General features: G+C 38.4%; 1 protein-coding gene across 1 annotated transcript; it reads left to right on the top strand.

Moving 5' to 3' along the window:
* The first annotated feature begins 7,784 nt into the window (after positions 1 to 7,784).
* Positions 7,785 to 10,839, top strand: rxfp3.2b (relaxin family peptide receptor 3.2b). Its single transcript, XM_028026833.1, has one exon. It carries the CDS (start codon positions 7,952 to 7,954, stop codon positions 9,155 to 9,157), a length of 1,206 nt encoding a protein of 401 aa, XP_027882634.1. The 5' UTR covers positions 7,785 to 7,951; the 3' UTR covers positions 9,158 to 10,839.
* The last annotated feature ends 4,324 nt before the right edge of the window (positions 10,840 to 15,163 follow it).

Genomic DNA, 15,163 nt, shown 5'->3' with positions numbered 1-15,163 from the left:
AAAAATCAAAGAGGATATTTTTCTCACTGTCTAATGAAAATTAAACACACTACATATTTTTCAAACTCTGTTAGTTAAAATCTCTCATACATGTTTTTCATTGGCAAATGCCAGAAAAAGCAGAGATTTATTTGTAGCTTCTGAAAAATCAAAAGTTTAAGAACAATTCCCTAGTATTTGGTAGAGTCGACTAACTTGGTTCAAATGGTTTACTGGAGGTTTAATACAAAAGAATTTAAAAACTTTTAAAAAGAAGAAACTGGAGAAAAAGCAACAGCATCATCTATCAGAGAATGACAGGAACTGAGGCACGTTAAACACTAGAGGGTATGATTACCCCAGTGGACACAGATGAGTTTATTTAGCAGAATGAATGTCAGCTGTGAGTGGAACATGCAAAGATAACCAAGGTCAAACTGAGGAATTAGGAGAAAATCATTGAGAGTTCACAGGGAACTACAGAAGTGAAGACACACAGGGGAATAGAATACAAAGCAGTAACAGGGCATGACCTAAATAAATAGTTAATCCACAGCTAGCAAAGAACTGCAGAAAAAGGAGAAACGTCAAACATTTTTTAAATACACGAAGGTCAAAAAAGAACCAGGAACTAAGATTTCCAAAGAACCTCCATAACTAAATAGTGCGACATAGAAAAGAAAACAAACACAAATACAGAACAAAAGCAGGGGGCGTCTTGAAACTGAAAACTAAAAAGGAAAGCAGAGAGTGACCAACACCAAAATAAAGCTAGACACAAAACCAAAGTCCTACAGATTACAACACTGGCTACAAGCTTCTCACAATAGTTGGAATTTGGCCCACTGATCCAAACAGAACTGGTGTAACTAGGTCATGTTTACAGGCCTTCTTGATCACAGCAGTACTTTTTTGTAAAGTACACCAATGAATCCTGTAGCGAAAAATTCACAAACCATGATGATGTACGTCTCAGATGAGATGGTGTTCTAAGACTTCCTGCTTTAAAATTCAAATGTAACAAAGGTCATTATGGCTGAACACTTGGATTTTTATTTCATCACACCTGCAGGGAAAAATAAAAGAACACTTTTCCCATCAGTGCAGGTGCAAAGTGTTATCTGTTTTTTTTTTTTTTTGGTTTTGTTTTGCTTTTTGGGCAATGGCTTCTTCCTCACTGAGTGACTTTTCAATTCACATGGGACTTGTTTCACTGTGGATAATTTCACTCTCTTGCAAAGGAAAAGAGCATCACAAAATTCCATTTTTAATAAACCATTTCTGTTTCCAATTACTTTTTCTGCAATATGCTCATTTCCACCTCTGCTGCCCAGCTCAGGATATTGTCATCGACATTTTCCGTAGGCAGATTGTCTTAAAATGAAGGTTTCCATGTTCACCGTGAAGCTGGAGGAGATAATGTCATTAATCAAGTAGATACTTTATAAAAGTTGACTCCTAATGCAATCTCCTTATAAACAATGACTGCTAAGCAGCTTTAAGGTTGAAGAAATGAGGCGATAAGAATGCATATCCACCCCATCCGAGTGAATTTATGCATTGCGTAACCTAATATATGTACATTTTAAGTATTCCGAAACTCTTTAGAAATAAGGAAATGAGTCTGACCTTTTGACCATTGATCATGTATTGTTTGATCAGCTTGATCAATTGGATGGAAAACTGCAAGAATTTAATTAAACGTTCATCTTAATGATCAAATCAATGGGGGGAATAAGAACAAAGGTGGATGCTTTTTTTTTTTTTTTTTGAACTTTATTTATTTTTTTTTTTTTTACAACGCATGTTCAAGGTTACATTCTTCCGTCTCTTACTGACATTTGTCATCTGCATTACAACTTGGCAACAGAAGATGAGACAGTAGGTGTTCTTAACAAATGTAATAATGATTACAAAACAACAAAACAAAATCAACAGACAGATAACAGCAAAATAAAATAAATACAAAACATACGATTAAATCCTCCCTGAGTTAAAGTGGTTCCCACCATGGTATTTTAGACCGATCCAAGAAAAGGAATGGGAGAAATTTAGATGAAAAAGTGCCACCAGAAAACTTTTTAAGATTCTACACTTTTATTGGATCCCCGTGATTAGAGATAAAATCCCAGCACATAAACGGCTGTTATAAATCTTACTTAAATGTGTCTGACAGTGGAAGTCAAATTGCTGCAGACAAACAACTTTTTTGTAATACTTTGGTGCAATTAAGATAACTGAATGAACACTTGGCTGTGCTCTGAATGACTTTCTGCTTTACCTTGACTGACTGAAAGCAGAACTTCAAATAAGGACAAAACTATCGTGAGCCAACTGATTTATAATACAGGAAATTTAACAGTGATTATACGAGAAATATCATAAGTGACCGCATACATACCTATCCCTGACAAACTGTTGCTACAGACACTCCTTGTTAAATTTGACAGAATTAACCTTGACATAACATTTTCCTCGAGATTAAAATAGAAGCTCTTAAAACGTGAAATGTTTTAAAAGCTCGTGTTAACCTGGATAGTCATTTGAATGAGCCACAAAGGCACAGATGTTGTGGCAATGTCTGAATGTCACTACAATTACCGCTGCCTGTGATCACCATGTCAAAACTGCTTTCAGGGCAAGAGCACTGTCACCCTTCAGCAGAGCGAACAACTCACCATGAGGAGGAAACATTTAGAATCAGCTCTGGAGCCAGTCAGCTCAGCAACATGATCCCTGAATTTAGGTGCCTTGTAGAGTCAAGGCCACAAGCTGTAGACTGTGTTTTTTGCTGTAGCGTTGTTTTTCTATCATTTTGTCAGGTGTTACTATGGCATACTGAAGTTCACTAACAAACATTTCACTGCTATGAAAGGTTTGTGTGCATCAAGATTATACAGAATATAAAAACTCAACCTTTTTTGGTAATTTGCATTGGCATAATGGATATCACCTTCTGGAGTGAATCCCTACTGGTGGTGACCCATTTTTGCTTTGTGTTTGGAGGTTGTCAAAATGTTTTGTCCTCTTTTTGTTTGGTCACTTAGTAATAAAAACTAAAACCCTAACACCTAAGAGCCCTAACAAGTTGTTAATAAAAAATATTACTTGAACCTCAGTGTAGGAGGTGCTAGTAATTAATAAATTGTCTAGTAATATCAGTTCGGGGAAGCTTTTTATAATTATTAATTTAAAATAAACTGAAAAGAGGACATGTTTACACTTAGCTCAAAATATTGGTAAGAGACTGACGTGATTGTCTTGCAAAATAAGATTATTGTAAAACAAGTTGTTTTAAATGCAGAATTTAAAAACTGATCAACACCGGAACGTATGAAATGGACCCAAAAGGAGATTCTGCTTAGAACCTGATATAACCGTCCACCAGCTCTGGCCAGGAGGTAACCATGGATACCAAAAGTATGATTTAAAGCACTACTTTGTAAACCAGCCACTCTAAATTTACTATTTCAATCTGTATGACAGTGATATTAAGACTAACATTCATATAATAGTGGAGTTAATATTGTGAAGGAACTAGAACACAGAAAAAAAAATTCTTTTAAGAAATGTTCTAAAAATCATTTGATTTACTTCTCTGATAATTTTGTTTGAAATAGTATCAAGAAACAATTAGACAGTCCAATTAAATTCTCTGTGTTTTCTATTGGGTCAGAACACAGCATCTGCTTTCTGTATATTTATTTGCTATTACCAATCCAGAAATATCTGACCTATAAACAGATCGAAGGTTCTTTTGTGGATTTTAGTGACAGTTTTTGGTATGCTTTGAGTTTAATCATAGCGGAAAGAAAGTGAAATTACAAGCTAACAAACTCAACTGATTCACACGAGTAGGTCTGAAATCACTGTAAGATGATTTAATCCTCTGAATTTTGATGGAACTGCTCGAAGATAGCTCTTTTTCTGATTCAACGTGACTGTGCTCCAACTTCTGGAAAATTTGTGTACAATTTCCTACAAGAAAAATACTAAACCTTGTGGAAAAACCTTCCTAGAACAGTTGAAACCTGGTACAGCTGTAAATGACTGGCAAACAGCAATTCAAATCCTGTTGAAACAAATCGGAACATCACTCAAGTTTATATGTGTGAAAGCAGACAAGTGGCTACTTTAGGCAATGTAGGTTATAGCCTCTTTATTCCCTTTTAAGAAAGGATGTGCAGTAAGGAGGTCTCGTATATCAGATCTTGATTCTTGTGTAATTTAAAAGAGTAAGCATTATCTTAGTTCATTATACTTAGATGAAGCCTAGGCATGAATGCAGCAAGTGTTGCTGGAGGCGAGTGTCAAAAGGGAAACACACTTAAAACAGCAACACAGATGAAGGCTTTATTAATTGTGCCACTCCAGAACCTGATGCTCTGGAGTGCTGGAACTGAACCTTAATAAAAATAAAGCATGTGTCACAGAATTTCTTCCAGCCTTTACAGATACGTAGAGTATTTATACAAATACAGGCCTCAGCAAGGCATGTAACACCATCTGAAGAACATTTAAAGATAGAACTGTTATGGAGTCACATTAAACGGAGCTGTCGCCTTCGCTGAATTAAACAGGGCGAAGCAATTTGAGAAGCAAATCCAATTAAAGACACCTTAAAGGGTTTCGAACACACACACACACACGCGCACAACTTTGCAGAGGCAGAATTTGTAAATATGTGCATTTTAAATTGTTATTTAAGCGGGGGTGCCTTGCAGTTGTGGCTGGAGATGTTTGACAGCGAAATTGTGTACTTAAAGTACAGCCCACGTCAAATATTTGCCTAGCAGATGACAATCTGAAATTATTCCTATTTCTGCGGTGGAATACTAATCATTCCCAAGGTGATCCCGACTGCCCAAAGCCAGTTTGGCTGCTCTGAGTATTCAGCTGCTCCTTTTGCTGGACATTGAACAATTTCTTTTTTTACATTCAAATTTTCTCAGCGTTCTCTTACACATAAGCAGTTTACTTTCTGCTTTAAACTATTCCGTCATTCCGGGGTTGCAGCAATTGTGAGACCTATCAGCGTATAACACTTAAGGTGTAGAAGGGCTGATATTGAGCTCTATCCGATTTTTCTGCATTCTGCAAACTGATGCAGATGGGCTCGGGTTTAACCTGCGTATTGAATATTTATGCTCCGAGCAGGACCTGACCAAAAGCCCGTCTGTTTGCAGCCTCTCGGCTGCAGGTTCATTCTGGACAGCCAAAGCACCTCATTGTCATTTCAGCTGTTAGAACCCGCAGACATGTCAGCGCACACCAACTTATTCAAAGTCTTTGTTTCAAATAATTAGGTGCTTCCTCACAAACTTTTGTGTGTAGCTTATGTTAATTGCATGTGCTGGAGCAACAAAAACAAAACGCCGACATTTTCAAGCAACCTCTGTGAGGCGAAGCTGATGCTGTAAACAACTTTGCATTTTTCCAAAAGAGCTCATGATCAGTCAGATAGAGCAGGGAGTAACTGTAAAGAGCAATTTTCTAGCATTGTGAATTGTATTTAGGCCTGGAATTTGACTTCTAACTCGTGGATATGCTTTAATCAAAAACATTTCCTTGTAGCTCTGGCTGTATGTTTACCTAAGCCTCACTTTTGTATTTTTATTTTTTCAGGATTGCCATGTATTTCGCTCCATCCATCTTCCCATCAACTCTCACCATCTTCCCTGGTCCTGATAAGAAAAAGTGTCATATACCATGATGCTTTTCAGTTCAGTGTTTGTTGTTCTAAGCTTCTCCTCAATCTAATTCATGACCCGTCTCCTATGTTCTCTGCTCTTTAAAAAAAAAATTGTTTTTTTCACTTCTGCGGCTAATTGGAAACACTGGCTTTTAATTAGTGGTATTAGAATAAACGGACCTTGAAGCAATTATGCACCACACTTGTAAGATGCTTATTTGGACAGCCTGTGAAACTTGCATTTTGTTTTACTTCCTCATCACAATTAAGATCAGTTTTGAGTTGTCCAGAAAATGTCCTCAAAAAACAGATTTCAGCTTATGAAACATGACTAAATGTCAAACATTTTAAGGGGTATAAGTACTTTTGCAAGTCACTATAGCTGTGACAGAAAAACTTTAAATTTAGGTACTGATATGAAAGTCAGGTAATTTTCCATATGGACAAAGTGATACCAAGCTCTTCCTTACTTGTGTTACAGTGTGTATTGCTTCACAAATTTAAAAAGGCTTAGTATGAAACTTGCAAAACATAATTTGCTATTTCCACCCAGTGTGTGCAGATGTATCCATCATCACAGATTAGAAAGTTTTAAATTTTAAACCAGGCCTACTGTCACTGCTGCCTGAGCATTTAGCAGTTTAGCGGTTGTTAAGATGACAGCAAGTGGGTTGCACTGGATTAAAAGTGGGCAGATTAATTTTTTTTTTCCTCTCCCTCTTTCATCCTTTCGATTTGTTCAGCGTTTTTCAGTGAAGGATTACTTTAACAGGGCAGTAGATGTAGTTGTTGAAATGCCTTACAAACTTATTACCCTTCAAACCTTTTTCATATTTTTATGTTGTGGACATTTTTTGATGTAGCCACAGAGTAGACCATTACAAAGAAATAAAAGATATACATACTTGTGAGGTTTTTCAGAAATATCTGAAGTGTTTTGTGTATTAGTATTGTCCTCTTTGTACTTATATCCCTCGATAAATTGCAGTGCAAGCAAATTACAGTCAATTATATATATTATAGCTGAGCAATATCAGTACAAAGAGGACAATGTCATGAAACGGTGGTGGAAGATGGTGAGGGAAACGCAGCAGACCCAGGATAAGACGAGTAAGACGGTTTTAATAATGAATATCAAGAATTACACAGTCCAATAATGTCCAGAATACCGGGCAGCACGGCCGAGCGGAAGCCAGGGCTCGAGGCCGGGCTGGGCACACAGATGACAGAGACTAGACGCCAAATGAGACGAGGACCCGACAAAGACACAGACACACAGGTGACACTAAATACACAGGAGGTAGTCAGGGAACGAGAAACACCTGGGAGTAATCAAAGGGAAGACAGGAAACTCAAAATAAACACACAGAAAAACACGGAACATGACAGACAATACTAATACACAAAGTACTTCAGATATTTATAAAAAACCTCACAAGTAAGTATATCTTTAAATCTGTTTTTGCCTAAGAAAATTAACTGTTTTTGCGAGTTCCTATTTTGGTTTCAGTAAAAGCGAGTCTGCTCGGTGCTGACAGCTTCCTTAAGTTCAAACAAGGTTGAAAGCAAACCAAGGTGTACCGTCTACTTAGAGACCCCGCCCCAACTTCAACCCCCGATATGTTTTGTGTTCTATATCCAATATTTGTTGATTGATCTCTTGCACATTCGCCTCGTAATTTCTGCTCGTTTCTTTTTCATTTTTGTCATTTAACCAGGTCAGTAATTTTTATGTTTAAATTTTTTTATCTCATAGTTTTAAAGTATGAATAACGTATTTTTTGTTTCTACCAACAATCTATGTTGACATAGAGGACATTTTATTTTTCAATAATTACCCGGGGACTTAATGCGTTTGCGCAAATGCTCAGAAAGAAAAACTTGTCGCCTATTTCTTTTCTTTTCTTCCTTTCTTTTTAAACTTCTTCCTGTCTAAAACGTTGTAGATATAGCGAAGAATATTCATTAGTGTCCAACTCTCCTTTTCTGTGAGACTTGGATGTAGCTTAATCAGGAGGATGGATTTCTTCCAATCGTCTCGCTCCGAGTTGGGGACCGTGCGCGTTCATGTGGCAGCTATAAACGGCCGCGACGCGCTGCGAGTAGTCAGACAGAGGAGATGAGAGGGGGAGAGTCGTGGTAGTGGATTGCATCTGTGGCTGGTCCAGCGTGGACACCTCCTAATGCAACAGGGATGCTCCAAATGCCTCGAATGCAAACTTTCTTGTCTGCGTTTGCAGCTTCCTGATTTTGTGGACATATGAGAAGAAAAGTGCAGCCATGCCGCTGAACGAGACTGAAGTCCAAACACTGGCCCCAGAGCCATGTGAGCAGCAGATGCTCCAGGAGGATCACCCTGGAGGTGGGAGTGGGGGGTCAGCCACCAGCAATCTGTCGCTGCACTGCTGGCTGCAGCTCCTTACCAGGGAATCCATCATGGAATTACAAGAAGACAGCTCCAGCTTGATGGTGCGTGTGATGATAGCGTGTGTGTACTCCATAGTCTGTGCTCTGGGTTTGGTGGGGAACTCGCTGGCTCTGTATCTGCTCCACTCCCGCCACAGGCAGAAGCAGTCATCTATAAACTGCTTTGTTATGGGGCTGGCCATCACAGACCTGCAGTTTGTTCTGACTTTACCCTTCTGGGCGGTGGACACGGCGCTGGACTTCCGCTGGCCTTTTGGCCGGGTCATGTGCAAAATCATCAGCTCTGTCACCACCATGAATATGTACGCCAGCGTGTTTTTTCTAACTGCGATGAGCGTGGCGAGGTATTACACCATCTCCTCGGCTCTGAAGATGCACAGTCGGAGGGCGGCCACATCCAGGGCAAAGTGGACCAGTCTCGGCATCTGGGCCGTCTCTCTACTGGCTACTTTGCCGCATGCCATCTACTCCACCAGTGCTGAGGTGTCGGATGAGGAGCTGTGCCTGGTCCGCTTTCCGGACTCTGGCAGCTGGGATCCACAGCTTCTTTTGGGTCTGTACCAACTACAAAAGGTCCTGCTGGGGTTCCTTATTCCTCTGATCATAATTACTGTCTGCTATCTGCTCCTGCTGCGAGTCATCCTCAGCCGTCGCATCACTGGAGCAGCTGATCCAGAGGCTAAACAAGGCCGTCTGAACCGGCGCTCCAAAGTCACCAAATCGATTGTCATAGTGGTTCTGTCATTCTTTCTGTGCTGGCTGCCCAATCAGGCTCTCACGTTCTGGGGGGTACTTATAAAGTTTGACCTTGTTCCATTTAGCAAGGCATTCTATAACGTGCAGGCCTACGCGTTCCCGCTGACCGTGTGCCTGGCGCACACCAACAGCTGCCTCAACCCTGTACTCTACTGCCTGATTCGCCAGGAGTTTCGGGCAGGACTCAAGGAGCTCCTCCTCCGCGCTACGCCGTCCTTCAGGAGCTTGACTCACCTGCTGCGTCGCAAGACCAAAGTGGCTGAGGCTCCAACCGTTCTGGTTCTGGTTCCAATGGATGTCTGAGCACGACAACCTGTTTTGGATGTGAGGAAGCAAGAACAGCTAACTCAGAGAGTGTACTTCCCGTATTGATCTAGAGCAGCTTGCTGAGGGATGGAAAGTTTTTCCAGCCTTTTCCAAAACATAACAAAAGAAAAAGAAAATCACGTTTCTCGTTGGTTGTTGGAAATAACATAATCACAGGCACTTTGGGTTGTGTACCAATTTCTCACATCCAGGACAACAGACTCAATTCTGTTGTTCTGGTAGCTCTCCCTCCCACTTTGTGCGAGAGGCAGCCCTGCTCTTTGGTCTCAAATATATATATGTATAGAGAGAGAGAGAGATCAGTCTGATAAAAGGATTTTCTTTCATGCCAGCCATTTTCTGTGCTGTTGTTAGTGTCCAAATCCAAATCCAAAAGATAAATTTAAACAAATCAGAAAAAAGGCAAATCTATGATGTGCAAAAAACTCACCTTTACTTCAAATATAAGACAAGTCATTAATTCAATTAGTATATTTGTGATAAAAGTATAAAAAAAAATGTTTTAAGTGGGGTTTTTTTTCAGGTATAAATTGTACAACAGTTACTGTTTACTGCATTCTGTTGGAAAACATATCTACACTGAATGAATAAATAAATAGGGAGAAACCTTGAAAAACCTCCAAATAAAAAGGCTTTGGCAAAATAAATGTACAGTTGCTAAGATAAATGCTATCCTTAAGGACCAGAAGTCCTCGAGATTGCTACAGGATTCATGTCTCAGGACATCTAATCATACGCCGCTAATGCAATCCGAGCACATACACAGCGTCGACTGCACAGAAATGGAAAAACTGCCACTCACTTTACCACTCCTACTTGCTTCCACTAGCGGCAACACTTAACACGCTTTCTCACATCAGCAGAATTGTCAGATTGCACATGAATAATTTAGATTTTGCATAAAACTTGCATCATTTTTTTAAAACCAGGTCATTCATTAATATAAATGTTTCAAATGCATCACCCGCGTTTGTTTTTCTGTATAATTATGCACTTATCAAGGCACAAAATTTGAAAATGTAAGGGGAGCTAAAGCATATCATTAACTGTTCTGGTTTCTTTTGCAAACAAAAGTTCGTTCTTTAAGTAATAAAAAAAAGTGGGACTGACTGACAGGCTACAAATAAAATGAAGGCTGCACTGGCAGGAGGGCATCACATCAAAAATAAAAAAATGCTTAAGTCTTGTGTAAGCTTTTAATAATGAGACTTGATTCTCGCACCACAGCTCTTCAGTCGATAACAGCATCTAAAGTAATCCAGGAACAAAGAAGTGCAGTTTGAATGTTTGTCAAGCAGAGGAAAGCTTTTCTCTTCCCCTTCCGATGGGCTGAGATGAGAGAATATGGCACATTCTTGTCTGTAGGTCTCATGTAACTTGTAGCGTAATAATGCATACTCAAAATGATTTAGCGCTGACCCTGAATATGATGTACTGTAGTGATTTTTAAGTGCTTTCACATGCTCTTAGCGCAGGTAGCTTCTCATCTGTCTCACGCAAACGGCAATGAGCTAAGATGACTCATCCACTGCTGGGAAGTATGGCTTCAAATTTAATGCTACTTAAACACACTGCTCATTAATGCTGTTTGTTTTAGTTGTGGCTTTGTGCGTTTTTAATTTGATTCCTATTAAACTGTAAAAATTGATTAACTCCTCCTTGTGTTTTTGGTTTTGTGCTGTCAGACCTTCACAGCCAGCGGATAAATAATGTGTTACGTGACTTGATTCGTGAAGCAATATTGGCATAACAATAATAATAAAAAGCCTCAAATTTGAAATGTTCCATGAAAGCTGAAGAGTCTGTTTGCCACCTTGTTGGTGTAAAATATTCAATATAAATTACATTGATGGTTCTACTTTTTTATTTAGGTTTTAAAAGGCAGTGCTGACCATGCCTCTGAACCCAACATCTTGTTTCACCTGAAATATGACTGAAAGCTTCGGGTTCGTCCTTTGAATCTGGGTATTACAACCAGCAGCTGATTTGTTTCATTTCACTGAAGGGATAAAGCTACCTATGAATCACCACCATCACAATAAAAAATTAAGTTGTGCTGTCTAGTGATATAAGCTAACAGAATAAAGTAAAAAGAGGAACGGCCCAATCATGGAAAATCAATATCTCTCATGGGTGACCATAAGTCAATCTTTACAAAAAACAGAAATTTATCATGTACAACAGAATGTGGTGACTTAATGTAGTAAATTTAGCTGGAATAGGTCCAGAATATGTTTTGCTCTGAAAGAGCAAATGGTTACCAGTGCTATTTTCTGTGCAATCATGAGCCTTTAACCTTGAATAAAACACTTCAGACTGAAAGACTTGAGCACGTCGCCACTTAGCTGAATTTTAAAAGGTTCTTTTGTGTCAACTTTTATCATAAAGGAGGATTTGGATTTATGGCCATTTGCTAAAACCGATAGTATTTATAAGTGATGGTTTTAAGGCAGGAACAAATATTGCTAAAGGCTGATTGAGAACTCAAAATAAGGAAGAAATGTCAAACACTGGTTGAAATGAGATTCAGATTACAAGATTATTTGGATAGAAGTTTTTCTTTTTTAAGAAACCTTGACAGATCAAAAGATCATTTTTTTAAAATTATTTATTTGTGAGCTCATGAAATCTCCACTGCTGGTGGACAGAGTGGCTCAACAGAGCTGCGGATCGTTTCAGCAAGGCAGTGCTGAAAAGAGCCCTCGTTTTCCTCGTTCTCTTTTGTCAATGATTTATAATGAGCAGTTCCAGCTTCACAAGGAGATTTCTCAAAAGCGCAGCGCCATCTTCTTTCCAACATGCTTGAAGTCTTAATGGAAGGAACTCTGAGAGAAATCTTGGATAAATTCTTCTGCTTATCATAATTTTAGGAGTTTTTTTCCATGCCTACACTTTGGCGATGGAGTACTGCTAAAAACAATGTTTAATTTCCGTGCACTAAAACTGTTGTCCCCCTGCTTTATGTCACCACTAATGCCTATATATCCGAAAACATGTTATGTGGCTTGAAATGCAAGGAAATAAATCACATTATTAAAATATAGCCACAGTCAAATCCTTCTTATGTTTGGTAAATATGTTTTAGCTCCGTCCCACTAGTATTTCCAAGAGTAAAGCAAAGTCTAAGATAATTATGAAGGAGGCAGCAATCAAACTATCATTAACATCTACACCAATTAACATTTAAGCAAACTATTATAAAGTACATTAGCAGTAGGGTAAATAAATCTGAAGATTCTCACAAAATTGAAGAACAAAAGGAAGTGATTTGTCTCCTCTGTTTTGCTGTTTGATTATTAGTGAGACAGAGTCACAGGAAGGCCGAAGGAGGTGAACTTTGGGTCTTGAATTGATTTTCCGCAACTTATTAAAAGTAACTGCCGCGCCTTCTCCTTCACCTGTGGGTCAAGGAGCATGGGATTTTAAACAGCACTTGAGATCTGATTCATTATGGCTGAGATATTTGTGCTCAAACAGCCAAGTTTTTGCATTGGTTAATAGTCAATCTGATGAACATCAGTTGCATGAACAAATAACAGAAATTTAAATGAGATTTTCAATAAACCACATGTAATATCTTAATATTTAGATTAATCATCTATTTTTAAAAAGGTTACGTCTTCCTCTTCCTATATTCTGTTACGTCATTAACAGGTGTTAGCAATGTGTTTGCCTGACACCATTTCTCATTCTCCTCACTGTTCTAATGTTCCCAATATGAAGAGAGCTGCAGTTCAACCATCTACATGTGAATGAGGGCTACTTCTTCAATCAGCGTGTTTAAACTCTGAAGTCAGCTTTGCAAATCACAGAACACAGTTCAGGATCTGCTTCATTTCCACAGCCAAGAGATCCACACTCAGTCCCAAACATGCAAAGCTCATAAAACAAAGCAAATGAACAAGTGCAACACAGAAACCTGCTCCGCATTCTACATAAAATCCAGCTTGGTTTCTTATTCCTGTCTTGAGCCACAGCACCGCATTTATGTCCAGAGGACAATCGAAGACGTACAAACAACATTACTATACACTCTCCTCTAAGCATGCAGCTCAATTGTGAAACACAATGATCCTTATCGGGATTTTTAATCGATTATGATTCTTGCAGGTATGGATGGACTGAGTAGATCATAAAGTAATTTGTGGTTATAATGAAACACCTTTGAAAAGTTAGGGCTATTCCCGAGAGAGCTTTCCATATAGAGCGTGTTTCTGCCAATTATCATGAAGCAATTCAAAAACAACAACAACAAAAAAAAGTCTTTTGAGAGTTTACAGGAAAAAAGTAGAGATGTCCTTAGAGAAGGACTCAAAGATGACCTGTCTCAAAGGACAGCCTAGAAAGCGAAGCCATGAGGCACAGAGCTGATAATATATACAGGAGAGTCATGTTGATGCTTCATATTTTTGTGAAAGTGCACCAGGGCAGGGTTTCTGTCACTTTCTTGCATTCACATCTGACTTTCAAAGCATCCATTTAAGTCTTCTCAACCCCCCCGGTCCCACATGTACATAGAGCGCAGCACTGACATACAACCAAGTTAATGGATTTTTAACTGACAGCTAACAGACTAATCAACATGCACTTACTGTAACCACCATTCACGTCAGGCTGTTTGATCAATACTCATCTAAATTCCCACTGCGACAGGAAGTAGTAGTGGAGGGTTGCACAACACCCTTGGTGATGACCTTTCTCAGAGGACTAATGATAGCCTAACAGTTGCATCTCAAGAATATCTAATTGGCTCTCATTAGTGATACACAAGCTCGAAGTCAGGAGGGCTGACTTTTTCAACGAGGACGAGATATTTTAGCAGAGTCTGAAAAGTAAAGGATGCATTAACCTCACTCAGGATCACATCTTATATAGGCATGGTAAACAGACAGGAGAACTCACAATAAGATCTTAATATTTTGCCATTTTTTTATGATTCAATGCTATTAGTCAAACTGAATCAATGTAATTAAAAAAATCACCAATGAAATTAAATCTAGCTATAGAAGTTTGCCGCTGAATCTAACAGCAGTGATAAACATAATGATTTTTGAGTCAAGACTCATAATGACTATCAATTATTACAATAAATAGATTAAATATCAAGTTGTTTTCTGCAGTACCTTAAAAACTATTTACACTTATTAGACTTTTCTATATTTGTCTTGCTATCAAAACAAGCTAATACATTTTATTGAGATTTTTTTGATGAATAAACACATTATAGAGCATAAGTGGAGAGTTCATATAGAGGACACATAGCTTGCAAATAATGACCTTAATTTGTACCAGGTTCCCTGAACTCTGATCCCCATAAATCCAGTGCAACCCTCTGCCTTCAGAGGTCATGAAGTTATATCTTTACAACACGATATAAAGCTAAAAAATAAAAAATAAAGGTTGAATTTACATAATACCCTCTTTTAGCACATCGTGCCCATGGTGAAACCTGGTAGTGGCAGAATCGTGCAATTGAAATTTTTTTCATCAGCAGCGTTCAGAGAAGTTAAACTAAACACAGTTGAAGCCTGGAATGCAAGAAGAGACATTTACCACAAGTTTTCCAGTTTTGCTGTGAATTGTGGTTCTAAAGTAGCTATAAAGCAGTATATGCGAAATAAAATCATGTCATATTTTTCTTCCTCTTCACAATATGTTTCATTTAATATGTGTCAGTTGCATAAACAAAGTCAACCTAACAGTCACTCCACAACAATAAAATGTGCATCTTTAATTTTAATTCACTCTTATAAAACATACGATTTTACAAGGTTTCAGTGTGTGGTGTGACCTAAGTAAAAGAAAAAAGAAACACAATGTACAAAGGATTGTTCAATTTAAAACCATGTTAAACCTGATAAAATTTAGAGTAAACACATAATCTATTCTCAAAACCAGCTATGCTTCTCAGAAAAAAATAAGTATCTTCTCATATCTCTTTGCTCGGCTGTTTCTTTGGTTGTTTGAGTCATTCAAGCGTCC

The sequence above is a fragment of the Xiphophorus couchianus genome, chromosome 9, assembly GCF_001444195.1.
Source record: "Xiphophorus couchianus chromosome 9, X_couchianus-1.0, whole genome shotgun sequence".
In the NCBI taxonomy this organism is placed as follows: Eukaryota; Metazoa; Chordata; class Actinopteri; order Cyprinodontiformes; family Poeciliidae; genus Xiphophorus; species Xiphophorus couchianus.
The sequence above is the reverse complement of the archived record's forward strand: the minus strand, read 5'-3'. Positions and strand labels throughout refer to the sequence as shown.

Coding starts and splice junctions, on each gene's coding strand:
- rxfp3.2b (XM_028026833.1), top strand. CDS start 7,952: ATGCCGCTGAACGAGACTGAAGTCCAAACACTGGCCCCAGAGCCATGT.